Genomic DNA, 27,416 nt, shown 5'->3' on the forward strand with positions numbered 1-27,416 from the left:
CACATCCACACATACACCACACACACACGCACACACACACATATACCACACACCCACACATACACCACACACACACACACACACACACACATGCACACACACACATACACTACACACACACACACACACACACACACACACACAACCACAGTGGCATGCACTCTAGGGCTAGACGTGAATGCCGCTGCTGTGGGCACATAACTATGCTTATCTGGAGAAGCAGTACATCACGAAAGCTGTACCTTTCACGATGCACTTACACATGTGTGGACTGTATTTTAATCACATAATTATGGAAAGTACCTGGCCTACAGAAAGGCCTGGAAAGGTCTTGCTAGTAGCCATTGTGAGACGGGAAGTGTAGTCTTTTCAACTCTGGTGCCGAGGAGCTGTGTGACCTGGACCTTTAGTAAGTTTCTAACGGTCCCTGGATTTAGGGTCCTCATCATGTGAGTTTATGGTGGGTCTTGAAAAGTGGGGCTCAGTCCAGTGGTTTATTTTAGTGGCCACCTAGGCCCCCTGGCTCCTCAGGCAGGCTGGGCCATCCACCCACCCACACCGTGGTAGCTTTGTGGGGGCGGGGGTGGTGTGAGGATGCTTGCCCAGCTCGAGGGAGCACGATTTTGACACCACTCAGACGCTTTCCCAGGCAAGGGAGCATTCCAAGGTGCAGCACTCTTAACAGTCTGGGGGCCTTGCACAGAGCCAGGCTCCGGCCAGGTTCTGGGGCTTCAGAGTTGATGCTTGACATTCTATTACACCGTTTAAAACAAATTGCACTCAGCCCCAGGGACTGCACTGGGAAGTGGGGGGTGCAGAGGTACAGGGGTTCAGGGGATTGGAACACGTTTCAAAGGGTGAATGGCAGGCATCACACAAGGAAAATAGAGACAGAAAAGAAGGAGGACCAGCAGGGGCTAGGGAGTTGCTACCAGCCCTTTTATAAGGTGGCTAATCCATTTTCTGAGGACTCCATCCTCATGGCTTAATCACATACTAAAGGCCCCACCTTTTAGACAGTCACATTTATGACTAGATTTCAACACTCAGGTACTGAAGGGTATTCAGCCCGCACTAGTAGGCCGTGCAGTGTGTATTTGGAATGAGGAACTGGTCTACTTGGGGTGAACTTCCAGCTCTGCCCTGTGCGTGCGCTGTGACCCTGGCCAACTCCCTAACCTATCTGTTTCCCAGTCTTCTTATCTCGAAAGCAGAGGTCATCATAGCCATTACTTCCTGGACTTGTCATTGTGCAAAAGGCCCCTTACAGACCTGGCAGCAATGACCGTCTGCTGATGTATCCTCGTCATCTGCGTTTCCTAGTCTGAGTTGGTGGCAGGCAGGATGATGAAGTCAAGGGCATCTTATTTGTCTGAAGGCCACCCAGGGATCTCTGGGCTTCATCTGGTAGTCCAAGCCCACACTGATCTAACCTCACCCAGGCCCTCTCCTGGTGGTCCTTATTCTGACTGTCTCCTGGGCCTTCTCTTGAGGCTGCTGGGTGGGCTGGCTGGAAGGCCCCCTCTGGTCTCTTCCTCATACCAGTGTGGTGCTGGCTATAAGTTAGATGGCCTGAGTTCTCCTCCCCCTGCGGCCTCTCTTCTTCCAGCAGACAGCCTGGCTCTTTCCCCACAGTCTCCAGGCAGCATTCCAAGATGGGGAAGGCAGAAGCCATATGGCCTCTTAAGGTCCAGCCTTGGAAGCTTTGTGATGTTCTTTGTATTGGCCAAGCCACACTTTAAGGCTAGGGGAGATTTTCCCAGGCAAGGACATGGACTCTATCTCTTGAAGGGATGAGCAGCAACATCTCACTACAAAGAATGGACACACAGGGACAGGGCTGATGACATTGCCATCTTTGCAAACGCTCTTCCACATGGAGGGACTTGACCTCTGAGCCCATTTCTGCACCTATAAAGTGATGTCCTTACCTTCTTTGTTGAGACAAAGTCTTATATAGTCCAAGCTAGCCTCAAACTTGCTATGTAGCTGAAGATGATCTTGAACTTGGGGTTCTTCTGCCTCCATCTCCTGAGAGCTGGGATTCAGGCGTGCACCACTGTGCCCTGTATGTGGTGCTAGGGAAGGAACCCAGGGCTCCACACTTGCTAGGTAAGCATTCTGCCGACTGAGTTACATCCACCCCAAACTACCTTGTAGTTTTGTTGATTGGAAAGGATGCACTTGGTGCTGAAAAGCTCTTGCTGCACCTCCAGGACCTGAGTTGGGTTCCCAGCACCCACACTGGGTGGATCTCAACGGCCTGTGACTCCAGTCCCAAGGAGTTTGGTGCCCTCTTCTGGCATCCTCGGATACCTGCACACATGTGGCACACACACACACACAGATACACACACACACACACACAGAGACGCACCCACACACAGAGACACATGCACACACACAGATGCACACACACACACACACAGAGGCACATGCACAAGCACACACTATCTTTTTAAAATGCTACAGTTAAGTTGCTACTCAAAGTTGGGGGAACTCTAATGAGCAAGGACAGAATGGTGGGATGTGCAGCAGGTTCCCTTATGGACCCCAGGATGTCCCGTCTGCTCCAGGTCCTACCTCCTGTTCCTTGGAGTGCTCTTCCCTTGTTGCCCCTGCCTTGGGCTGCCTGGTCTGTGCGAGTGGAGAAGCCCGGCTTCTGGGACTTTCCAGCCCTGGAGGTAGTCACTATCACGGTCTTGCTGTCCGGGTCTCCGCACAGCCCTGCCTCGCTATCAGCCCTGGGTTAATAACCTATTTATGATATGGAGTAAAAGCCAGACATCACCTCACTGCTGCTGCTCTGGAGCAGAGAGAACTCTCCTTCCGACAAGGGTTGGTTTGATTTTCCTTCCTTAACTGTGTCTTCAGGCTGGCTAGAGGGAGGGTGGCTGGGGCTGGTGGAAGGCTGGACTTGCCTGCCTATCTGCCTCCTGGTCTCCGTGGGAGAGACCCGGGTGGGCTCCCAGTGAGTTCCTGCAGGAGCTCCCCAGCTCTGCAGTGGAAAGTTCTTAAGTTCCTGCCAGCTCCCTGGCATGGGGTTACCAGCACGTGGGCCTTGCCCTGCCTTCAAAGTCCTAAAACTGCCACCGATGTCCACATGACATCTCAGCCCTGGCAGGTCAGGAGTGGCTGTGACAGCTACTCCTGTGTCTGAAGATGGCCCTGTCACAACTATTCCTGTAGTAGGTCTCAGCTCAGAACAGTCCCTGTCCTTGGAGAAGCTATGTCTGGAAGAGGCTCTGGGGCCTCAGTGTCCCTCTATTTCCTAGCTAAGAAGGCCAGGGCCCAGGGATGGGAGGAGACTCAGGGTACATATGGAAGTGACTGTCCCCCTCAGGGAGATGCCAAGGCACCTCCCACAATCCCTCAGCCCCTCCTGACTCAATGCAAAAGGATAAAGTTCACATGAGTGGTGACTCAAGGCCAGAGATGGCCAGTGAGATGGTAGCCATGGTAACAGCTTCAGGATGCTGGATACTGAAAGCCACAGGGTTGTCCTCAGGACTCCTGGTCTTGGCTGGGTCCTAAAGGAGGTTTATTAAAGGCTCCTGATCTAAGGGTGCCCACTTCTGCATAACATTGTCTTTCTTAGAACTTGGAGGCCAACAAGGAAAAGTGAGTGGGCTTTCACTCCAATGAAACCTTCTTGGTTTTCAGCCTCAAATCACCATGGCTACTCTTCTATCCGTTTTCAGATCTCGGAGTGGGTGGGCTGCTGTGAAATGCTCACTGCATGCCATAGAACACGGCAAGCCTCAGGGTCTGCTTAGCTTCCAGTGACATGGTGCTAGGAGCTGTAGAAAGGCTGGCTTGAGATGGAGGTCTGTGGGTGAGAGCATCCATCAGGACACAAACTGCTTCCAGAGCTACTGGCCTGGAGATGTGGGGGCTACTATGTCCCCAGAGTTCCCCATGGCCACTTTATAAAGCAGATTTATTATTATTATTTAAAGTTTAATTTTCTGTGTATGAGTGTTCTGTCTTCACGTATGTCTGTGTACCACATGCGTGCCTGAGGAGGTCAGAAGAGGGTGTCTGATCCCTAGGAACCAGAGTTACAAATGCTTGTGGACCATCATTGGGATGCTGGGAACTGAACCTGGGTCCTCTGCAAGAGTTCTCAACCATGGAGTCATCTCTCCAGCCTCAAAAACAGATCTCTTATAAGGGCCACAGTCCAACCTCAGTGGACTTGGTGGTACATACCTATAATCTCAGCTCCCCGGGAGGCTCAGCCAGGAGGATTGCTGCAAGTTTGATGTCAGTCTGGGTTATATAGTGAGTTTCAGGCTACCTAAACTACACTATGAGACCCTGTCTTATTAAAAAAGAAACAAATAAAAGCCTGTCTGAGTTCAAGGCCAGGTTACTTAGTGAAATCCTGTCTCAAAATTTAAATAAATCAAAAAAGGGCTAGGGATGTAGCCCAGTGATAGAGTTCTTGCCTAGCATCCACAGGGCCCCAGGTTCAATTTCTCAGTGCCACAAATAAAATTTTAATCTCCAGCAGCCTTTATACTTGTTTTATATCATCTACCACTGTCTCCTTCGGGATGCTATAGTTCTACGGGTGTGTTTGTTGTCTGCCTCCAGCTCAGTGAAGTGGTAGCTCAGTGTGAAGATGAATTGTGTGTGTGTGTGTGTGTGTGTGTGTGTGTGTGTGTGTGTGTGTGTGTGTGTATCGATGCACACACAGAAATAGGAGGAGGATGGCAGGTGGCTTCCTCTATCAATCATTTGCTGGAGACACAGCCTCTCACTGAACCTGGAGCTTATTGTTTTTAACTAGGCTGACTGGCTGGCCGGCAAACCCAGCAATCCTCCTGTCTCTGTCTCCCCAGCACAGCGGCTCTCAGCTCTTTCTATGGATACTGGGGATCTGATGCTAGGTCTGCACATGTGTGCAAGTGTTCTTACCCTCTGGGCTGTTTCCCCGGGTCACAGAGACACATTTTAAAAAAAAAAATTGTATTGGGAGTATTTAGAATGGACCCTCTCTGATGAATGATTAAACAAGTAAATGGATGAATGAATGGATGGATGGAAGGATGAGGGAATGAATGACACTGCAGGAGAAGAGGCCTTATGGCTGCGGTATGGAAATGTGTGCTTCTGGTAACTAATAGACACAGTGACGAGGTGTCAGAAGCCTGGCAATATGGAACATTCTAGGGGTGCAGTCCCCACGGAGGCTTTATTTGTATTTTGTCTGCTCTCGCACCTCTATAAAGGAAACTGGTATTTCCGAGAGGGTCGGTGTGTTGTTAGGGCCACTGGGGCTGGAGCCCATTGACATGGGATTTGGGTGTGTGGCGTGCCCCACTTCCTCTTCTCCTGTGCTTCCCTGTCTGGCACAGGAACCTTCTTCTCCTAGGCTGCCACAGAGCTCATCCGTCCCTTGCCACAGACTGACCCTGTATCAGAGTCCGAGATGGACGTTCACACTTGTGATCTAACGTGGGAGGGAGGTGGCTTACAGCCGAGGCAGGACCTTCTGGGCTCTCTCTTGGCCGGTTCTCCCAGGCTAAGGGGGCTGCCTGTACCCTTTCCCTGGAGCTTCCCCAAGTGCTCTGGTTGGCATCTGAGCCACAGGGTGCAGACAGCGGGGCCTCCGTGCAGGGAGCTGTTCTTCAGTTCAAGGCTTGGCAGCCACGCTGCCTTCTGGCACTCAAGGCCTGCTTCCTGTCTCCTCGTCCTGAAGCCACAGCTGCTGCCAGGACTGGGAGCCAAGCAAGGGGCCAGGCAGAGCTCCCAGCCCGATCATGGTGGGCTGTGGCGATGATGGAGTGGGGTAGGGGAGCCTTGGAGCCGTGTGGCTTCTGGGCATAGGGAAATGGAAACATGGGTGGCTTCAGCCCCCCAGGGGGAAATGCTCGGACTCTGGACAGACCCCAGGGCATGGTTTGCAGAGGAAGGGGGAGGCTCAGGACACCTTTTGGTGTGAGCCCTGCCCCGCCACCTACATCAGGACCCCTCCCTCTGGAGGTGGAAATAAAACAGCCACTCTTCTTTAAGTGTATTTATCAAACTGTTAATGACATAAACCAACTGCGTTCTGGTTGGCAACAGAGGACAGTTAATTATCACCACCTCTGTCATTGTCCTCCTTATCATCATCACCATCAAACCCACAGAGGGACTTGGACTTATCGGCACTGAGGACTTCCCCACCTTGGGTAGCCACAGACATCCCTTACTTGCCATTGGCTACTGAAGATCATAACCCCTCAGCCACTTCCTGGACCTCAAGACCCTCATTGTCTTTGGGGGCAGTTTTGGACAGTTTTTTTTTGTTGTTGTTTTCTGAGACAGGGTTTCTCTGTGTCACCGTTGCTCTGTAGACCAGGCTGGCCTCGAACTCACAAAGATCCACCTGCCTCTGCCTCCCAAGTGCTAGGATTAAAGGCTTGAGCCACCACTGGCCTGCCTGGCCAGTTATTTTTCACTCACAGAGGCATTGTCTTTGCGGGGAGGAGGGAGTGAGGTCCTGAGATGGCATGAGGCACTGATAGAGTGATCTCGAGAATCCTTGGTCACACCCTACAAGGGTGGGGATGCTCCCAATGCCAGAGGCATGCAGAACCACCCTGGCTTGGCTTAACCCCACTCAGGGCATGCACAGATGGTCCCCTGGAGTTTCTATTTCCTGTCCATTTTCTGCATTTATTCTGGCTACCCCCATGCTGACCTGCTCATCTTGTGAAAAAGACCTGGAAAGCCTCAGTCATCCCTTTGAGTACCGTTCCATGGACCGAGAACCTTCAGTTTGGGTGTGTAATTCTTGGCCCTGACCGTGTGTGGGAATCACCTGGGTAGCTTTCAGGGCATATGATGTCCGAGCCCTTCCAACTGAGGTATGATGTCATGGGTCTGGGGTGTGGCCTGGGCGGCAATAGAGCTACAAATTCCTCGAATGATTGACATGAGCATCCGGGAGGGAGGACAGTTGTCATAGCCATGTATTTGACAGAGAAGTGAGGGTCAGGTCATGGAGGATCAGGAAGGTTGGGCCCAGGAAGGAAAGGAAATAGAAGCCCCGCCCTGCTGGCATCAGACCCGGGGAGGTATTCTCCTGCCTCTCCTTCATTTGATCTCCCCAACCCTTTGGCTTCAAATGTGGAAATCGAGGCTTGGAGAGGACCTGTGCCACCTAGCACTGTAGGGTCTCAGATGCGTCGCTTCCCTGTGGAGCCTTACTTGGCAGGAAAGTCCCATGGCAGCGGAGGAGGAGTCCATTGTTATTGGTGCTATGGTCAGAATCTAGAATGTTCCCCCAAACGCTCTAGTGTTAAGGTCTGGTCACCAACTTGTGCTGCTCCTGGGAGGTGGAGGATCCTTTGGGAGGTTCAGACTCGTTGAAGTTAGGTCATCGAAGGCAAGCCCTTGAAGGGCATTTGGAGACCCCAACTGTTTCCTGGCTACCATGAGATGAGAGGCTTTGCTGTATGTACCATACGTCCTCTGCCATGCTGCCCTCTGCCGCCACAGACTCAAAAATAGTAGCTCCAAACCACCGTGGATTGATACCATGAGCCAGATAGATTTTCCTCCTTCTGAACTTGATTTTCTCAGACATTTTGTCACCGCCATGAAAAGCTGGTGAACACAGTCTCCTTTTTCAAACTGCTTTAGGGGAAGGGAGTTGTAGACATCTGTGTAGAACAGGATTGCCTTTTGAGATAAGGGAACCATAGAAAAGTTAAAAAAAAAAAAGAGTATTTTAAAGAGAAAGAAATCACACCTGATTAAAGTTGCCCTCTGCCAGTCTCCTATTCTTGGCAGGAATTTTTCCTACCCAGTGGGATTTTTTTTCTCCCTCTTCTTGGGAATGTCTTCCCAATTACAGGCAGAGGATCTGAGGAGGTAAATCCAGTTGTGGCAGAACCAGGAGTCAGAGACAAACCTTTCTGGGGTTCAAGGACGGTGCTCCCATCTCAGCCCACCATCTCCTTTCTGAACCCCCAGGCTCTAAAACTGGTTCTCAACCTGTGGTTTGTGGCCCTTTGTGGAGGCATCAGTGACCCTTTTGCAGGGATCTCCTAAGGCCATCAGAAAACACAGATGTTTATATTGTGGTGCATAATAATCGCAGACTACAGTTATGAAATAGCAACGAAAATAATTTTATGGTTGGGGGTCACTACAAAAAAAAACGTGTGGAACTGTATTGAAGGGTCACAGCATCAGGAGGGTGAGGACCACTGCTCTGAAACATAGTTTTGAGTGGTGTTAATGGCAACATCAGAAACTATAGCTGCCACACATCTGTCACTGGAAGGCAGAAACGATGTCTGGCATATGTATTACCTCTTTACCAGATAAGTGCACAGAACGTCACCTTAGCCAAGATTACCTGAATGAACAACAGCAAAGCCAAGATTTGAATCGGGGAATCACTGAACTTAGGGTCTCTGCATTTCCCCATATCACCCACAATGTTGCTGCAGATAGGCTAGGTTTAGCCCCTCTCAGAGTCTGCAGGGGTCATGACCCTGAACACAGAGACTCAGTGGTCATCCTGTCCCAGGCACTGGCCCCAGCTGACTCCTGATGTTTCTTCCAGCCTGTGTCCTGTCCTGGGAGTCCTCATGCTGCTGGGTTGGGGTATAGTAAAGCCCACCCATTGGGGACAAGGCTGGCTTTTTCAGCCCCATCCTGTAAGAAGGGTTCCATGCTTCAGCCCCGTCTGAATCAGCTTGCAGACTTTCCTGGGCTCAGGCCGAGGCCTTGGCTGCCCTTGCCTCTAGCAGATCTCCCGGAGTTGGGGCCTCACATCAGGTTTGAGTTTGCAACATCCCTGGGCTTTTCATCTGAGCCGTGCTGACTCACACTTCCAAGGAAGCAGGCAGCTTGGTGCTGCGCGTGTGTCTCGGTCTCCCTGAGCACGCAGCCACCTTACTGAGATGTGATTCATGCACCACGGAGTTCACCCATTCAAAGCACACAGTTCAGTGGATTTTATTTTTCTCTTCTCTCTCTCTCTCTCTCTCTCTCTCTCTCTCTCTCTCTCTCTCTCTCTCTCTCTGGTTTGGTTTTTCAAGACAGGGTTTCTCTGTGTAGCTCTAGCTGCTATGGACCTTGTTCTATAGACCAGGCTGGCCTCGAACTTAGAGATTTGCTTGCCTCTGTCTCCCGAGTGCTGGGTTTAAGTGTGGCATCACACCTGGCTTTCAGTGGGTTTTCTTTAGACAGGGATGCGTAACTGTCTCCATATTCAACACAAAGTTTTGTCGTCAGCTCGTAGAGAAGTGGGTGTCCCTTACCTCTCGCCCAATCAAATCCCTCCTTCCTGCAGCCGCTCATGTGCTTTCTCCACACATTTTCCTACTCCCTTTCCTGTAAAGGTGCTCACAGACCTGTCATCTTTTGTGTCTGGCTTCTTTCACTTGGCACAGTGTTTTTTTTTTCAGGCTCATCTGCTCTGTGGCATGTGTCGGTACTTCATTCATTTTTACGTCCAGATAATACTCTATTGTGTGGATATGTCATAGGTTGACGGTCAGCATCTGGGCTTCTCGCACTTTTTGATGGCTATGAACAATGCTTCTATAAGCACTGGGATTCGGTGCCTTTCTGGTTTGCTATGACGAAGCGTCTGACAGGGTTTAAGAAGAGGTACAGTCCTCATGGTGGCGGGAGTGTGAGGCGGGTGGCCACTCTGCGTCTTTGTTCAGGCCGCAGAGAGAGGTGAGTGCTGCTGCCGGCTTGCTGTCCCCAGTTTTCCCTTCTTACTGGAGCTGTGGGATGCTGCTGCCCACATTCAGGATGGGTCTCCCTTCCTCAGTTAGGCCTATCTGGAAATGCCTTCCCAGACAAGTCAAGAAGTGTGTCTCCTAGGTGATTCTCGACTCAACCAAGTTCACAATGAAGGTTAACAGTCCACGGACAAGTTTTTTTTTGTGTGTGTGGATGTATTTTTGTTTGTCTTGGGTCTGTACCTAGGAGGAGACTTTCTGGATGCTGTATTAAAGCTGTTTAATTGTGTGAGGAGCTGCCAGACTGCTTTCCAGCAGCTGTGCGTTCTACGTTCCCACCAGCAGTGTGTAATGGCTCCAGTTTCCCCTCCTTCTTGCCAACCCTTGTTATTATCTTACTTTGATTCGAGCCAACCTAGTGGGTGTGAAGCAGCTTTTCATTGTGGTTTGGATTTGAGTTCCCCCGCTGACTAATGACACTGGGCACCTTCTCATTGGCCATTTAAATATATTCCTTGGAGAAATGGCTACTCAGATCCTTTGCCTATTTTTAAATTGGGTTGTTTGTCTTAATTATCAAGTTGTAAAAGTTGTATCATCCAGATATAAGTTCGTTAAGACTAGTAGAGGCTTGTCTCTCCCCTCGCCCCCGCCCCCCTTCACGGCTCTCCATCATGCCTGTGCACAGAGGAGCCCTGACAGGAACTCTGCCCTAAGGTGGTGGATGGCACTTCTCTCATGTCATATCAGAGACAGTAGCCCAGCATGGCTGCTCAGGGTCTGGGCCCTGACGGACCCTTGGATGCACTGACTGCAGGGTTAGGGTATCAGAAGTTGCAGGTCTTGAGTCCTGGACTACCTTGATTTTTTTCCCCCCAGAAATGGGTAGAACAAAGAAGAGAGAGCAGGTCTGGACACAGCCTAGAGTTCCCTGAAGTTTGCCTGCCTGGTAGAAATCTGGGTCTCTATCTACCCAGGGGGTTGTTGGGTAAACATGAAAGGAATACACATATGTATAAGGAGTTGGGATGGCTGGTATGATCAGGGATTATCTGCCAGCAGGAGGTCTTCTAAGCTAGCATTGGGGATAAGCTTAGAAAGAGAATGTGATCAGAGGAGACCAGGCCAGGGCAAGGAAGGGATAGCCAGCTTTGGCTACAGGGTAGCACCTTTCGGGAAGTGGTAGCTCCGGAGGCCCATTTGCATGGTAGAGGGAGGCAGGGAGATGGTTAGGCAGTGGGTATAGGCAGCTCTTTCCCATGAGGCTGGAACAATGGCTGGGTAGGGAGGGGAGGTACTTGGAAGGGCTTGAATGTTGAGGGCAACACTCCTCGAGCCGAGGAGTCTGATCATGCCAAAGAGACCGCCATGCTTGCAGGAGCCGAGTCTGGCCCATTTCACCTGAGAACGTATTTCCCAGACCTTCCTGTGGCTACCCTGGAGATTTGTTTGCTGTCTCAACGTCTCCTTACCTCTAGATCTCCATGCACATACATACAAAGGCACACTTATGAACAAATTTCCAAATAATTTGGCTTCTGTTATCTACTAAGATGTCTGGGACTTTGTCCTGATGGTAGACTGCTACCAGTCATGAACTGAGCTTGCTCACTTTTTTTTTTTTTTTTTTTTTTTGAGACAGGGTTTCTCTGTGTAGCTTTGGTGCCTTTCCTGGATCTCGCTCTGTAGACCAGACTGTCCTTGAACTCACAGAGATCTGCCTGCCTCTGCCTCCTGAGTGCTGGGATTAAAGGCGTGCGCCACCACTGCCTGGTGAGCTTGCTCAGTTAGGTCCATAGCAGGTCACAGGTGATTTCTTTTCCTTCTTTCTCTTCTTTTTCTTTTCTTTTTTTTTTTAAAGACACGTTTCTCCGTGTAACAGCTCTGCCTGTCCTGGAACTCACTTTGTAGACCAGGCTGGCCTCGAACTCACAGAGATCTGCCTATCTCTGCCTCCCCCAGTGTGGGTATCAAAGGCGTGCGCCACCACCGCCCGGCTTTACACAAGGTGATTTCTAAGCCTCACCCCCCTCCTCAGTTGTCATGTGACCACTTCTTCAGGTGCTCTGGGATTTCACACTGAAACTGAGAGTTCTTCCCCACCTGGGCAGCTGGGGCAAACCTCAGCACGGCCTGGAGGCCTCTGGGCAGAGACAGAAAAAGCCGTTGCCTTTGCCACTGAAGGGATGTCACTGCGAGGCCCACTGGAAAAATCCAAGTAGAACCGCTGCCCCTACTAGTGCATGCCTCCCAGGAAGAACACTTCAGAAATAGCCACATTAAAGGGAGTTTGGTGCAAGGCTAGGGTGGCCGGGCCTTCCCCGGAGGGTTTCCATCCTGAGCGGCGCGATTGGCTGTGGGCCCACCTGGTATCTGGCTCTGTTAGACGTAACCAAGGATTCAATCTCTGTTTTGTTTGTGTTGAGTGAGGAACCCTTTTTAGTGTACATTTCCTCCTTATGTACTCTTTGTGAAAGAGTAAGCAATGGGTGGGAATAGATAGGGCCGACGCTGATTTTCCAGCCTTCCACAAATAATTTCTCCCCCCCTTCTCCTTGATGTTTTATCCAGAAATTTGATTTGATTTTAGTACTTTAAAATTAGCTACCACTTTTCAGAAATATAAACATCTCATAAATTGAGAGACTGGGTGATTTAGTGAGGAGGCAGGGAGCCAGGAAGCTCAGCTTGCCAGGCTGTCTGCTTTGCGTGGTGCCTGGCTTCCTGGCCAGGGCAGGGATTCCAGGGAACTTGTGCCAAATCTCCCTGTGTGTAAAGGAGGAGAGCAGGGCTGGTGGGGAAGGGTCAGCATTTGTGCTGCCCAGGTGGATCACACCCTAGAGGTAGTCTCCATGAAGGTTAGGAATAGCTGGAGCTGGGGGCCTCCTCATCCTCTCTCCAAGAGAAGGGTCTCTGAGGCTCAGAGAGAGCCCACATCTGGCCCAGGCCTAGACATCATACCCCAAATGGGATAAGAACTATCTTTGGAGAGGCTCTGCTCTTGATCTCTGGGGACCAATGAGACACATCGTCACAAGGTATGCCCCTTGTTACTGGGTCCAGCTCCTTTGCCCTGCTTAGTAAATTGGTTTGGGAGACACTTTTCAGCTTGGCCTTGGGGCAAGGCCTGAGGTTAGGAGCTGGAGCCGGTGGGACTGAGGAGTCAGAGGGACTGAGGAGTCGGAGGTGATGGAGAGCTGCAGGTGTGGTAGGAAGGTTAGTGTGGGCTGAGGATCCTTTCTGGTTGAGACGGGAAGTCACTCGGGAGTGGGAGGGCACTGCTCCCTTTATGAGCCCTGTGCTTTGAGTCTCCTCTGCTGTCACACTCATGGTGGGAGGTGTCCATGGCAACAACTGTTCAGAAGTGACATTGAGCATTCTTGTTCTGAAAGGCCAGATCCCAACAGAAGCCAAGGGAACTCCAGGTGGGACTAGGAAAGGACCCCAAGGGCAGATCCCAGCCCAGATGAGCCAAGGTTATACGGTGTATCAGTTACAGACCACACAGACCTGGGCTCCTGTTCAATGCTGAACCTCACTGGGTAGCTTGAACAAGTTGTTTTACTTTCTGAACTTCTAAAACTTATTAATGAAGTGGGTCTAGTATGAGTGCCTTTGTATAGGGCTGTGAAGGTGAAAAGGCATAAGATAACATAAGTTGTAGGGATTTTTTTCCCCCCATTTTTTTGAGATGGATTTTCTCTGTGTAACAGCCCTAGCTGTCCCGAACTTGCTTTGTAGATGAGGCTGGCCTCGAACTCACAGAGATCCACCTGCCTCTGCCTCCCGAGTGCTAAGATTAAAGGTGTGTGCCACCAAGCCGGGCTGTCTTAGGGTTTCTATTGCTGTGAAGAGACACCATGACCCCGGCAACTTTTGTTTTTTGAGACAAGGTTTCTCTGTGTAGCTTTGGAGCCTGTCCTGGAACTCACTCTGTAGTCCAGGCTGGCCTTGAACTCACAGAGATCCGCCTGCCTCTGCCTCCCAAGTGCTGGGATTAAAGACGTGTACCACCACTGCCCAGCTCCCGTGGCATCTCTTATATGGAAAACATTTAACTGGGGTGGTTCACTTACAGTTTCAGAAATTCAGGCCATTTTCATCATGGTGGGGAGCATGGAGGTGTGTAGGCAGATGTAGTGCTGTCTACATCTTGGTCAGAAGGCAACAGGAAGTGGACTGAGACACTGGGCAGTATCTTGAGCATAGGAAACCTCAAAGCCCACCCTCATAGTGACACACTTCCTCCAACAAGGCCATACCCACTCCAACAAAGCCACACCTCCTAATAGTGACACTCCATATGAACTTATGGGGGCCAATTACATTCAAACTACCACACCGGCTTACAGGTATTACTTTTTAATAATAACAGACAATAAGGCAGTTTATAAAGGGTAGAACATAGGGACATATTCTAGTTTCCTTTCTGTTGCTGTGATAAAACACTCCGATCAAAAGCAACTTGGGGGATAAAAGGGTTCATTTGGCTTACAATTTGAGGTCACAGTCCATCACTGAGGGAAATCAGGGCAAGATCTTGAAGGTAGAAACTGTGGAAGAATATTGTTTGCTGGCTTGCTCAGGCTCATGCTTAGCTAGCTTTCTTATACAGCCTAGGACCACCAGCCTAGGGAATGGTGCCACCCAGAGGGAGCTGCACCCTCCTATGACAATTAACAATCAAGGCAGTCTCTCACAAGCATTTTTTTAGACCAACCTGATAAAGATAGTCACAGAGCTGAGACACCCTTCTTGGTGACTGTAGGCTGTTGTCAAGTCGATATGTATGGAGCACCCCTGTAGAGACTTTCATGCATCATAAGAGAGGAAGGTTTTTGTCACTGGAGACACCCAAGCATAAGTTAGAGGTCCCCTAGCTGGTTTTGTTATTAAGTTAGGAACTCTCAATCTGGAGCTTAAACATGTGGTCGGTGACTGTGGGCTGAGCAGTCATGACGGCATCCAGATCATTCTAGAACCTGCCTCTCTGCTCTGAACCACATGGAACCACATGGAACCACGAGGCAGGAGGTGTCAACGTTTGAAAGCTTTGCTTTGTGCAGTTGGTTAAACAAGTTGCAGAATAGAAGAGAGGATCTGGGCCACGAGGGCCAAGGCATGAGAAAGGTGGATGGAATCTTCTGCCTACTGGTCTAGGGAATTCTGTTCTGCCAGGCTGCTTTAAGAAGCATGAGGGCTGAGATGGCACAGACCACCCCCCTGGGCAAGCCTCATTGTATGGACCTTGGCCTGGATAGACTGGCGAAGGGATGGTTTCTTTGTACTAGGAACAGCCCCTCTCTAGTAGATGGGACATAGGAAGGAGTATGGAAAGTGGTGGTGGGCTGGTCTGGTCTTTCTCACTAATCCTGTCAAGGCTGCCCAGCTGCAATAGCTTTGGGGCATGTCCTTGCTTGAGGCCAATCAGCCTTAGTTTCTATTGCTGTAAAGAGACACCATGACCACAGAAACTCTTATAGAGGAAAACGTTTAATGGAGTGGCCTACAATCTCAGAGGTTTAGTCCATTATCATCATGGTGGGACATGGAGGCGTGCAGGCAGACATGGTGCTGGAGAGTCCTTACATCTTGACTTGCAGGCGGGCGACAGGAAGTGGTCTAAGACACTAGGCTGTATCTTAAACACAGGAGACCTCAAAGCCCACCCCCACAGTGACGCACTTCCTCCAACAAGACCACACCTCCCATTAGTGCCACTCCCTTTGGGGGCCATTTTCTTTCAAACCACTGCAGTCATTATTTCTTAGCCTTGCTCAGCCTCTGCCTGTGATCCTCAATGCCTCTCTGGTCTATGGCACAGTCCATGCCTCCATACGCTGCCCAAGGTCCCCCTCCACCCGACATGCCCTATCCATCTTGGGTGGCTGTCTTTGACTACCCTACCACTTTCTTCCTCTCGTACATTCAACCCCCTCCATCGAGCTGTGGCGGTCTAGCCCAGGCGGCCCGTCTCAAGGTGCCTGATGGACAGCTGGGGTCACCACAGCTCTCCTCAGACGGCATACAGGCCTTGGAGGGAGGTCGCGTTGTCTAATGGCAGAGTGGAGATGTGCTGCCAACATGGGAGAGAACGGAGCTGGTGCCAGGAAGCCGAGGGGGTTTGAGTCCCTTCCTGCAAGTCTCTCTCCTTGCCAGTATTTCCATGGGGCCAACACAGGCCGCTTCAGGCAGGGGTGTCAGGTTGTGTTTTTAGCTCCTGTAACTAGGTGCCTGGTGCACACCTATCCCTCAGGGCCACACCTGCCCTAGTGCTGGGCAGGGTAGGACATTCCTCGTCCTTGGCTCCTTCCCAGAGCCAGGGGCTGAGCCCCATTTACCTGTTTCCCAGAGCAAGTGGTAGGTGCTGAGTCTTTTGAAGGAATGCTAATGCTGACATCGCATGTGGCATGTATGTGTGTGTGTGTGTGTGTGTGTGTGTGTGTGTGTGTGTGTGTGTTGCAAGCATGTGCGTGCAATCAGAGAACAAGCTTGGGTCCAGTCCTCTTCTTCCACCTTGATTTAAGCAGGATCTCTTGTTCACGGGGCTTATGTCAGGCTGGCTGAGGTTTTCCTGCCTCAACCACCAGTCCCTCACCCAGGTGTGCTGAGACTATGGGGGTAGCCTGTGCTACTGGGTCTAGCTTCTATGTGGGTTCTGAGAATCTGAATGCGGGTTGCCAGGCTTATGTAGCAAGTGTTTTACACTCTGTCTTCCCAGCCGGAGAACCCTGTCCCTGGCATTCTAACAAAAGCACCAAGATTTTCTCAGACCATCACATGACCTGATAAAATGGAGCCTTGGGGAGGCCACGCACCATCACAATGCCACCATTTTTCCCTGGAGCACTTCTCGGCCTCCCGAATGGGTCTGTAACGAGGTGTGAAGGCGACCATCTTGGTCCTGACCATCTTGGTTTTCTGCTTCACTAACAAACAGAAAGGGCCTGATGCTGCAGGGGCAGGTACACTGGAGCCTTGGAAGGACTTCCCTGAGACACAACTCCCAAACAGGCCGAGCTGGGGAGGTGGGCAGAATTGAAGGGTGTGCAGTGGCTACTTTAAGAAGGGGAGTTCTGGTTCAAATGGAGAAGTTCCGTCAGCTTATAAAAATGTGCCTTTGAGCACGGCTTTGTGTTCACAGCTGGGCTCCTGGTGTCTGGGATGCTGAAGGCTTTCAGTAGGTATTTGTCAGAACAAGTGAATGAATTCAACAAATACTTATTTATTAAACATTATCTGCTATATTCTGTGCACCGTGGTAGGTGGGCGAGCCTACTTTATAGAGATGACGTGGGTGCGTGTGTGTCTGTATACATTTGCAGGCACATGTATGTTAACACACATCTCTTTATATGCTTTATTGGCCTCTTTCATTATGGTCTTGCTTGGTGGCTAATAACACATTTTTCTGGGTTTGGCCAAGGTTAGATTTTTGTGTTTTGATTTCCAAAGCCAGCTCTTGATTTTATTTTAGTTTTATTTTTTAGGCAATATTTTGATGTGGACAGAATGTGAGATTGAAAGGGGAGCCTGCTGCCCCCTTGGTTCACCATCCTGGCTAGGTTCCTGTGGTGCCCAAAGCCTCCACCCCCTGCCACCCTCCACCCCCCACCCCCACCCCCGGCTGTACCATGCATGTGTGCTTTAGGTCTGAAACAATAACCTTTTGTCCTGGAGCAGGGTCCACACCTATCCAAGGGCTGATTTCCCTTTTGTTCTGGGGTTTTCCCTCTTGCCTTTAGGGGGAGCAGCATATTGTCAGAATGTTGTGCCTGGCTGTGTGCGTGCGCCCCACTTACCTTGAAAAGTAATAATAGAACTCTTTGTTCATGGGAAGCCTCAAATGACCAGCATAAGCAATGCAGGTCCTGCGGTGCTTAAAATGGGGGCCCTCCCCCTCCCATGATCAGCCTCCCTAACTCCCCTGCGCTTCTCTGTCATAGGATGTCCAGGAGTCCCAGGGCTTCGCAGGCTCTGGAGGAAGAGCCTCCACATGTGTCTGCTTTGTGTCCCAGGTTCTCAACCTCTTCTGTCTCTCACCTTGCCCCTTCCCTCCCTGGCCCGCAGGCTGGCCTCATCCGCACAGACAGCTCCGACTACTTCATCGAGCCTCTGGAGAGAGGGCAGCAGGCCAAGGAGGCCGGCGGAAGGACACACGTGGTATACCGCCGGGAAGCGGTCCAGCAGCAGTGGGCAGAGCCTCATGGGGACCTTCACAATGAAGGTAGGCTATGGCCAGGGGCCCCAGGAGGCACCTCTGTCCCTATCTTTGGGGTCACTTCCGGTTTAAGCTCTTAGTACCTGCCCTCACAGTCTTCTTGTTTGTGAAATGGGCCTGGGCGATGAGGAGCGTCCAAGCTCTAGTGGGTTGAAGGGGCTGCTAGAACTGGCCAAAACCAGGTGCTAGAGAGAGCCACTTCAGTCTTGAACAGGGGTCCTCGGGATCCCAGCATCTCTGAGGATGCTCCGTGTTTCCGATGAAGGCTGTGGCTAAGCTGAAGCAGAAGGTTGAATGACCATTGGTTCTTTCCCCCCTGAAAATCAACCCCACTGTGTGGGAGCCGCAAGAAGATCCTTACAGTCCTTGCTGGTTAGTTCCTGGTGTCTGGAGCAGCGGGGATAGCTTTGTGTCCAATGCGCCTTTTTGAATTCTTGCTCTGTGACTCTAGGCGAGTGCTTTACGGTCTCAGAGCCTCGTTGTCCAAATGAGTGAGGTGAAATCAACCAGTGCCACCTGCGGAGGCTGTTCTGGTGTGTTGGTGAGTGCACACTAAAGTCTGCACAAAGCCGGCAAACGGCAGGCCCTTGAGAAATGGTGGGGTCTCACCGTAGTCAGTGGAGTGGCCGTCCATCGGCAAGCTCGGGTAGGAACCCCTTAAAGCAGGCGCCAGCTGGCTCCCTGGTGAACAGTACTTGGACGCCGTTGTTGAGAGAAGGACATAAGGAATGTGACAGGTGCTGTCCTCTTGGCCCTGTGGGACACTTCACAGTGAGGCTTCGCTTTGTCAAGGAGTTCCTTTGACTGAGGAGCCGTGCAGAGGGCTGGATGAATCTGGTCTTGAGTGGCCACACCCTCATGCCAGGGTCCCATGGGGTGGGGCCTCGTGTGAAGGAATGCCCAGAGACCAGCTATTCCAAGTGCAGTGGCTTCTCTGAGGTTCCAGCTGTTCTCCAAGTGTTATTTGTAAGAACCGCAGGCCTGCAGGTGGGAACAAGGGGCTGGTGGACGCTCTGACCAGTGTGAGTGAGGCTGGGGTGGGCACAGTACCTCCTCTCTAAGGAGAACATTAAGTCATACTTGGGATTTTTTTTTTTTCTTTCCCAATTCTGAACCAAAAGGCCATAGATCTGTCTTTGAAGAGAGGCTTGGGGAAGCCTAGCTCCTCTCCATTAGCCTGACCCCAGCCTCCTTAGTAGCCACACAGATGGCGGCCCCAAGGCCAAGCTTGCAGTTGAGGTATCAGCCCAGGGAACTGTGTCCAGTGTTCTGGACCACAAGCTACTTGGGTGAACCCCCAGTGTGCCAGCCAATGGTCAGGGCCTAGTCACCCAAGGCCTTTTGCCAGTGACCAGGCATGACAGAGCACTTTATTGGACACCTGTGACTCTGAAGCACGTGATAGGAACACTTCTTGTGAGAAGATCCCAGGTGTACCTGTCCCCGTGTGACAGGCAAGCCGAAGGCTTCTCTTAGACCTGCTTTCTGGGTGGCCTGTGCGGAATCAGCTCTGAACCTGGCAGAGGCACCCCCCAGCTTGAGCCACCCCATATCTGCCTGGCACCCCATTCTGTGTGGGGGTCTCTCTCCTAACCCCTCCCAGTCAGCACTGCTTCCCATAGGTCCATCTTCTGCAGAGGGTGGGGTTCCTGAGGGACAGACCCCAAGGTTTCCTCATCTTTGTGTCACTCCTATGGACTCATCTCTCTGTGTATGTTGGGGGTGTCCAGCTGTCCCGGAGGAAGATAGACAGGAGGCCTGAGGGGCTTTATCTCTTCCACTCTCAAGCCATGCGCCCACACTTCTTCATCCAATGCACAGACCCTCACACTTTTTTGCCCACTGACACTTGAGACTTGTGTCCCCAAAGAATTGCTAAGCAATGCTCTCTTCCAGGGCATGGTCAAGCCGCAACTGCCTGCCTTCAGAGTTATGGTGTTGAAAACCACGAGCTGACACTGAGATGTTGGAAAGTAAAAATTTCATAATGGCTGGGTCATATTTTCAGTCTCCCATAGTAAGAGAATGAAAATGGCCCAGGTTAAATGCATAACCTCTTTATACCAAGTGCGCAAGTGATTGAAAGTAGAATTTTGCAGTTTTTTTGTGATCACAGGAAAGATATGTGTTACGGGTTTATGGTCAGACAGTTAACATACCACAAAACATCTTATGATCAGTCATTTCTCAGAACAATGGAAACAATTTACAATGTGTAATTCACAAGTTTATTGATTAGTCACAAGAACTAGTCAAATAAGTTGACCTCTAGCTAGGGACATGACCAGAGTCTAACATTGTTTAACTGAAAAGAAAATGGAGTCAGCTGTCCCTTAACCTTCAGAAGTCTGAACTGCATAGGCCAGGCTGTTAGGGTACACTCCTATGCTCTGGCTGCACCTCAGTGCCCAGCTCCCTGCTCATCCCCTAACGCTGCCCTCATTTTCAGCCCTGGCCTGCCCCGTGCCTACTTCCTTCCTCCCACATACTTCGTGAGAGACAACTGGATGTAAACCAGCATAGACTCGTATGGCAGAGCTCTGGGCCTCGGCCATAGGCATATGTATGTCCATGTGTGTCCGTGTGCGTGCTCTGCTTATGTGTGCATGAGTGGGTACTTGTGGGAGTGTGTGCATGTGACTCTCTTCCTCCAATGTGCTTATATACCAAGGCAGGCTCTTTCACTTGGATCTGGAGCTCAAGGATTTGGGGAGTCTAGCTAGCCTGCTCTGAGAAGAGTCTGACTCTGTCTCCCACATGTTAAGACTACAGGCAGGCAGCCACACACCCTCAGCATTTATCCTGGGGGCCAGGGATCCAACTTTGGGGCCATACATTCCTGTAGAAGCCCTTTCCCGGCTGAGCCATCTCCTCAGCTCTCAAACTCATCATTCTAAAATACAGAATAGTGTGGCTTTACATTGTCTTCACAATGTGTACAACCAAGACCCCAGTTTAATTCCAAAACATTCCTGTCACTCTCTTTAAAATCTCCCGCCCTCCCCACAATGAGGGTGGATTCCTCAGAACAAGGCCTGTTGGATGCCTTCCCTTTAGCGTGAGGCTTCACATTGCAGCTGTCTTAGCACGTCACTCATTTTCATGACGCAGTCGTTTTTTTCTGGCTTATGCCCGCACGCCTGTGTCCGCACACCTTTGGGGCTGCTGTGACGGGGCTGGTCTGAACACGTGCATGCGGTTCTCTGTGAATACAGCTGGCTTTGGGTGTGGTCTGCGAATGGAATCCGTGGGTCCCTCTAGGTTTCAGGGGTTGGAGATTGCGGATGGTTTTTTTTTGGGAAGCTGTACATTTTCCGTTCATTTGGGGCTTCTTGGGTGGGCTCCCTCATAGCTCTCCGCTCTGGTTCGCTGTGCCTGGAGGGTCACGAAGAAGAGGGTATGACTGAGGTCCCTATGACACCCCCGTTGACACAAGACTCCCCTTTTCTCATTGGCTGAGAGGGAAATTTGGGTGGTCCCAGCCTGGGTGTGGTAATAAGGGAGGGGGGAGAGACTCAGGATTATAGTTTGGGCTCCTGCCGTTAATTTGCTGTGTGACCTAGGGTGAGTTAGGTAACCTTTCTGAGCCTCCCTTTAGTAGATGGAGGAAATGGCTCCAGGGTTGTTGAGTATCTGAATGCTGCTCACATGCTGGGGTGACTGTTACTCCCCTCTCTTAAAGAGAGTCCTTACTCCTTACCGCCCCCCCCCCCAGGGTTCCTCCCTCCTTCCAGTGACCTGTCTGAGCTACTGGAATCATCATTGGACTTAGATGCCGGGCTGCTGGGAACCTTCACTGTTTTGGATTTTGGAGCATTTCCAGTTTGGGATTTTTGGATCAGGGCTGCTCAGCTGTCCCAGTGTATGTGAGTTCCAAGGTCTAAAAATGCTGGTCTGAAGTATTTTGGATAAGAAGCCCGCATACTGTATGTTGGCACCACCCCATTTCTGTTACCCAAGCTAAACTATAGACTCAAGTGCAGCCCCCTCCCCATTATCACCCAAATGCCATTTGTCCGTCTCCCCATCTGGCAGCCGCTAGAAGGGTGATTGTGGGGTCTTTATACCTTTAGTTCTGGGCCCACTCTAGTGGGTTTCAGGTAAGTGGATTCTTTTGTGTTTTGAGGAACGGTTTGAGGGGCTGGGGATACAACTTCATGAGAAGAGCGCTTGCCTAGCAGTCAGGAAGCCCTGGGTTCACCAAGCTGCATCTCATGAAATGGTCTGGTGGCACATGCTTCTCATCTCAGGAAGCAGAGGCAGGAGGATCAGAAGTTCAAGGTCATCTTCAGCCCAGACTGGTCTACAGGAGACCCTGTCGGGTGGTGGAGGTGCACGCCTTTAATTCCAGCACTCGGGGCAGAGGCAGACAAATCTCTGAGTTCAAGACCAGCCTGGTCTACAGAGTGAGTTCCAGGATGGCCAGGGCTACAGGTTTCAAGAAACCCTGTCTCGAGAAAAAACCAAAAAGAACAAAAAAAGAAGCATAAGAAAGAAAGACCGATTCCACATGTGTCACAGCCTCCCACTCTTTCTATCTGGTTCCAGCCTTTGGCCTTGGTGACCTTCCCAACGTGCTGAATCTGGTTGGGGACCAGCTGGGTGACACCGAGCGGAAGCGGCGACATGCCAAGCCTGGCAGTTACAGCATTGAGGTACTGCTGGCCGTAGATGACTCGGTGGTTCGCTTCCATGGCAAGGAGCACACGCAGAACTACGTCCTCACGCTCATGAACATTGTGAGTGCCCCCGTGGCCTGGGTGGTGTGGGTTGGTGGGCAGCTCCCAATGCTGATGTCTCGGCCTGGAGCTCCTCAGAGAGGGTGTGGGGGAGTGACTGCTTGTAACTTAGTGCAGGGAAGTGTGAGTACTGCAAGTCTGGCTGGCCACCGCCTGGTGGCTTCTTCTAGCCTAGTAGGTGGCTAGAAGAACACATAAACTAATTCCAGGAAGAGGAAGTGAGGATGTCCATGGGTGTGGACGCACCTACCTCCTCGGAGTATTGACTGCTCAATGACTAGAAATTGGCAGGTCCAGTTAGGACCACATGGCAGGGTGTGGTAGGGTTTGTAGGGGGGACCAGCTGTAACTTGCTGGTCTCTTGTGGGGTGGGGAATCTAAGTGCTACTGTGTCCACTCAAAGCCTGGCCTCTGATGGTGGCCTTAGGCCAGGTGGTATCCGTGACTGGTGACCCAGGTGTGTGGGTGCATGGGTTGGGGGAGTGGGAGAGGATTTCTTCTCTCCCTTCTTATGTCCCATGTCTGAGACAGATTAGCAAGAGGAAGCAGTTTACCAGGTCCTCTGATGTGGGGTAGGGGTGTTATTTTGAGTAACTCAGATGAGTAAGTTACTCAAAAGAGTGACCTAAACTGGAAAGTTTGCTTAGGTCAAACAGGTTCTGTTAAAATTATATTATGCATGTGTGCGTCCGTGCATGTGTGTGTGTGTGTGTGTGTGTGTGTGTGTGTGTGTGTGTGTGTGTGTTTTACAGGGCCTGTGAAGGTCAGAGGACAATCTGGGGGGGGGGGTTGGGGGGTTGGTTTTTCTCCTTCCGCCATGCTGGTCTCAGAGATTGAACTTAGATCTTCGTGCTTGGCAGCAAGGGCCTTGGCCTGCTGAGCCAGCATATCTCAGACCCTCAGATGGCTTCTTAAAGGGAAGAGAGCAGCCGGGCGGTGGTGGCGCACGCCTTTAATCCCAGCACTCGGGAGGCAGAGCCAGGCGGATCTGTGTGAGTTCGAGGCCAGCCTGGGCTACCATGTGAGTTCCAGGAAAGGCGCAAAGCTACACAGAGAAACCCTGTCTCGAAAAACCAAAAAAAAAAAAAAAAAAAAAGGGAAGAGAGCAAATGGAAATGAGGAAGTTTGTGGTTGGTGCTCAGTCAGGCCCCAGGGTTCTGTCTTTATGGTGTGAAGTTTTCCAAGGGGATTTTCTGTGGTCCCATTTCCTGGAAATTGCTGCTGTTTCAGTAAGGGAAGTTCCAGAGGTTTCTTGCTGTATCTGTTCAAATGTTTTCATCTTAAAGTATTCTGACCACTCTGGGGTTCCAAGTGGGTCCCCATAGTCCAAGAGCTGCTCCCAGGACATGCATGTATGTCCTGGAAGGGCCTTTGACCCTCTGCTGGGTCACTGAGTCATTGCTTAGGGTGGTACTCATGTGTGTGGGTTCTGGGATATGAGAGGTGGGCTTAAATGACCAGGGGATGGAAACTGGGAGGCTCAGGGCTGATGGGTGATGGGAGGATGAGAGGATGGGCAGGAACTTGGCACCAGCTGGATTTGGGGCTTCCCTTGAAAACAGGAAAGGGCCATGCATTTCTGTTGTTGTTTTACATTTATTTATCTTCTTTTATGTGTCTGGGCATTTGGCCTGCATGTATGTCTGTGTACCACATGTACGCCTGGTACCCTAGAAGTTCAGAAGAGGACACTGGGTCCCCTGGAACTGGAGTTATGGATGGTTGTGAGCCACCAACTCAATGGGTGCTGGGAACCGAACCTGGGTCCTCTGTAAGAGCAACAAGTATTCTTGACCTATGAGCCATCTCTCTAACCCCTGGTTTTTAATTAATTAATTAATGTGAGATTGGGTTTCCTCTGTGTAACAGTACTAGCTGTCCTGGACCTCCCTCTGTAGACCAGGCTGTCCTGGACCTCGCTCGGTAGACCAGGCTGTCCTGGACCTCCCTCTGTAGACCAGGCTGTCCTGGACCTCGCTCTGTAGACCAGGCTGTCCTGGACCTCACTCTGTAGACCAGGCTGTCCCGGAACTCGCTCGGTAGACCAGGCTGTCCCGGAACTCACTCGGTAGACCAGGCTGTCCTGGAACTCACTCGGTAGACCAGGCTGTCCTGGACCTCCCTCTGTAGACCAGGCTATCCTGGACCTCGCTCTGTAGACCAGGCTGTCCTGGAACTCACTCAGTAGACCAGGCTGTCCCGGAACTCACTCGGTAGACCAGGCTGTCCTGGAACTCGCTCGGTAGACCCAGCTGCATGCCCAACTTAGCCCCCGTTGTTTTGAGAGTCGCTCTTGCTTAACGGCTCAAGCTGGTGTTTCTCTTCTTTCTTTTCCTTTTGGTTGTCCTGGGGGAATTGATCCTAGAGCTTTGTGCAGAGCTCTGACCCCAGCTCCTTGCTTCTTACTTTCCATTTTGAGACAGGCTCTTGCTAAGTTGCCCAGGTTGGCCTTGAACTCACTCCTGAGTGCTGAGATTAGAGCCTGGGCCGTCACACCTCCTCCAAGGTGAGGAAGAGATCTTTGGATGAATCATGAAGAGACCGTTCCTTTCTAAGGCCAGAGCACTTCTGAAACTTGATCAGAGAGGTGTGATCTGGTAAACCCCTTGGAAGGATTCAGAAGGATCCTTCTGGTTCAGAAGGATGTGGTAAACCTCTGAGATTGGGAGCTCCAAGGGAATGCCATTGGCGTGGCGGGGAAGGGATGGGAAGTTCTTTCTCAGACCTGGTGGTTAGGTGTGTGGAGGTCAATGTCCCGATACCCTTCCTTCCCAGGTCCTTCTTCACTTCTCCATATTTTACTGTTGGACAAAGTAGGCCCGTGGCCTGTCCTGGCTCTCTTGGCATGTCCAATAACTATGCTCTGATTTTTGACCCTTGACCCCTAACCTGTGGCTTATACCCTTGGCCAGGAATCATTGTTAACTTCCCCTAGAGACAATGCTCTGAGGGACTTCTTTGGAGACTGCTGTTGCTAATGTTTTCCTGCCTGGCCCACAGTCAGGACAAACTCTCTCACCTGCCAGTCCCACAGCCACTCAGACCCGACCAAGTAAACACAGAGACTTATATTGGTTACAAACTGTATGGCCGTGGCAGGCTTCTTGCTAACTGTTCTTACAGCTTAAATTAATCCATTTCTATAAATCTATACCTTGCCACGTGGCTCGTGGCTTACCGGTACTTTACATCTTCCATGTCCTGATGGCGGCTGGCAGTGTCTCCCTCCCCCAGCTTCCTGTTTTCTCAATTTTCCTCTCTGTTAGTCCCGCCTATACTTCCTGCCTGGCCACTGACCAATCAGTGATTTATTCGTTGACCAATCAGCAACACATTTGACATACAGACCATCCCACAGCAGACTGCTATGTGGGTAGCCTGGGTTTATTCTTTTTTCCTTCCTTCTCGCTCTCTCTTTCCTCCCCCCTTCCTCCTTCCATCCCCCTCCTACCTGTTCTGCTTATCTGTTTTTGAGATGGTGTTTTCCTGTGTATCCTCGACTGTCCTTGAACTTAGTATGTGGTCCAGGCTGGCCTTGAACTTGCCACCTTCTCCCAAGTGCTGGGATTACAGGGATGGGCCGCTATGTCCAACCTGGGTTCAACACCATAGGCTAGGCTGCTTGGTCACTGCTGCCTTGCCATATGGATAGGAAACACAGGGCCAGGGATGGTGCAGCTGAGGCCATGCTTCCCATGGAACCCAGCTTCCAGAGCAGGGATGCTCATGGTACACACACAGGCTACGGCTTAAGGGATGGCTATACATACCTGCCACTGCCATCAGGCAAGCTGGTTGTGTGGGGCTGTGACTTTGCCAAACAGAGGATGGCCAGCCAGACTTCCTGCCCCTGGAGGTGAGCAGATGGGCAGACAGCCTTATCCTCCCGTGGGACCCACAACTCATCCTCTTCATTGTGTGAGGCTTTTATTTGGTTGGGATGCCGGAAGCATGGGCACCCCTGGGGAGACTTCGTGAATCCAGGTACACGGGTGTTGTTTTACTTTTGCGGTGAAACTCTGTCTACCAGAGCAGCCTTGTCTCTGCCAGGGCTGGCCTGGTTGCCAGGATGGAATGCTTTTATAGTGCTCGTCCATGGGGGCCGGGGTGGAGTGGGGGGAGAGTCGGAGCAGATTCAGAGAGTGAAGCAGTCACCACCATCCAAGGAGATCCTGTCCCCAGAGCAATGAAGCCTGAACAGAGGGTGGTGGGCCTCTCATGCCAAGCCTAGCCTTAATTCTGCACTCACGTGGGTTGTTAGAAAGATCCACAGCTACGGCTGATGGGCAGGGCCTGCCTCTTCATTCTTCTGTCCCCTGATCGTAGGCTTTGGATGCCTGATCTTTCTCTGTGCCTTAGTTTCCCCATTTCCCTGGCCCCCGTCCTTAGGGCGTCTTCAGATCTCAGTGCTAGGGAACGCTTTGATCCCTGAGACATAATGAGCCGTTATTTTCAGGATGTAGCGTGCACCTGCTGGGAGCCTGTCAGCAGAGACCGACTCTCATTCTCAAGGCTTCAGTCTGGCTGCACAGCAAAGCCTCAGTGCTCTGGGGATGGTCAGACTCATTGAGGACCGTGCAGAGGGGCTTAGAGGAGACGGAGGCCCAAGAGGCAGGCTCACCTGCCCCACGCAGCAACAGCCTGAGCATTTTTCAGCCGGCTTGTTGGCCCCCTACCTGTAGCCTTAGGAGGCCACATCCATTGGCTTGTTGACCCCCGACCCCTCCTTAGGAGGCCACATCCATTACCTCTAGG

General features: G+C 51.2%; 1 protein-coding gene across 1 annotated transcript in view; it reads left to right on the top strand.

The window, feature by feature from the left end:
- Adamts14 (ADAM metallopeptidase with thrombospondin type 1 motif 14) overlaps positions 1–27,416 on the top strand; it is a 76,572-nt gene that overhangs the window by 5,780 nt on the left and 43,376 nt on the right. Inside the window, exons 3-4 of the mRNA XM_052744894.1 lie at positions 17,772–17,928; positions 22,471–22,661. Of these exons, the coding sequence (XP_052600854.1) occupies positions 17,772–17,928; positions 22,471–22,661 (348 nt within the window). The remainder of the gene's footprint in view (positions 1–17,771; positions 17,929–22,470; positions 22,662–27,416) is intronic.

The sequence above is a fragment of the Peromyscus californicus genome, unplaced genomic scaffold (assembly GCF_007827085.1).
Source record: "Peromyscus californicus insignis strain IS unplaced genomic scaffold, ASM782708v3 Scaffold_19__1_contigs__length_69161282, whole genome shotgun sequence".
NCBI classification, from domain to species: domain Eukaryota; kingdom Metazoa; phylum Chordata; class Mammalia; order Rodentia; family Cricetidae; genus Peromyscus; species Peromyscus californicus.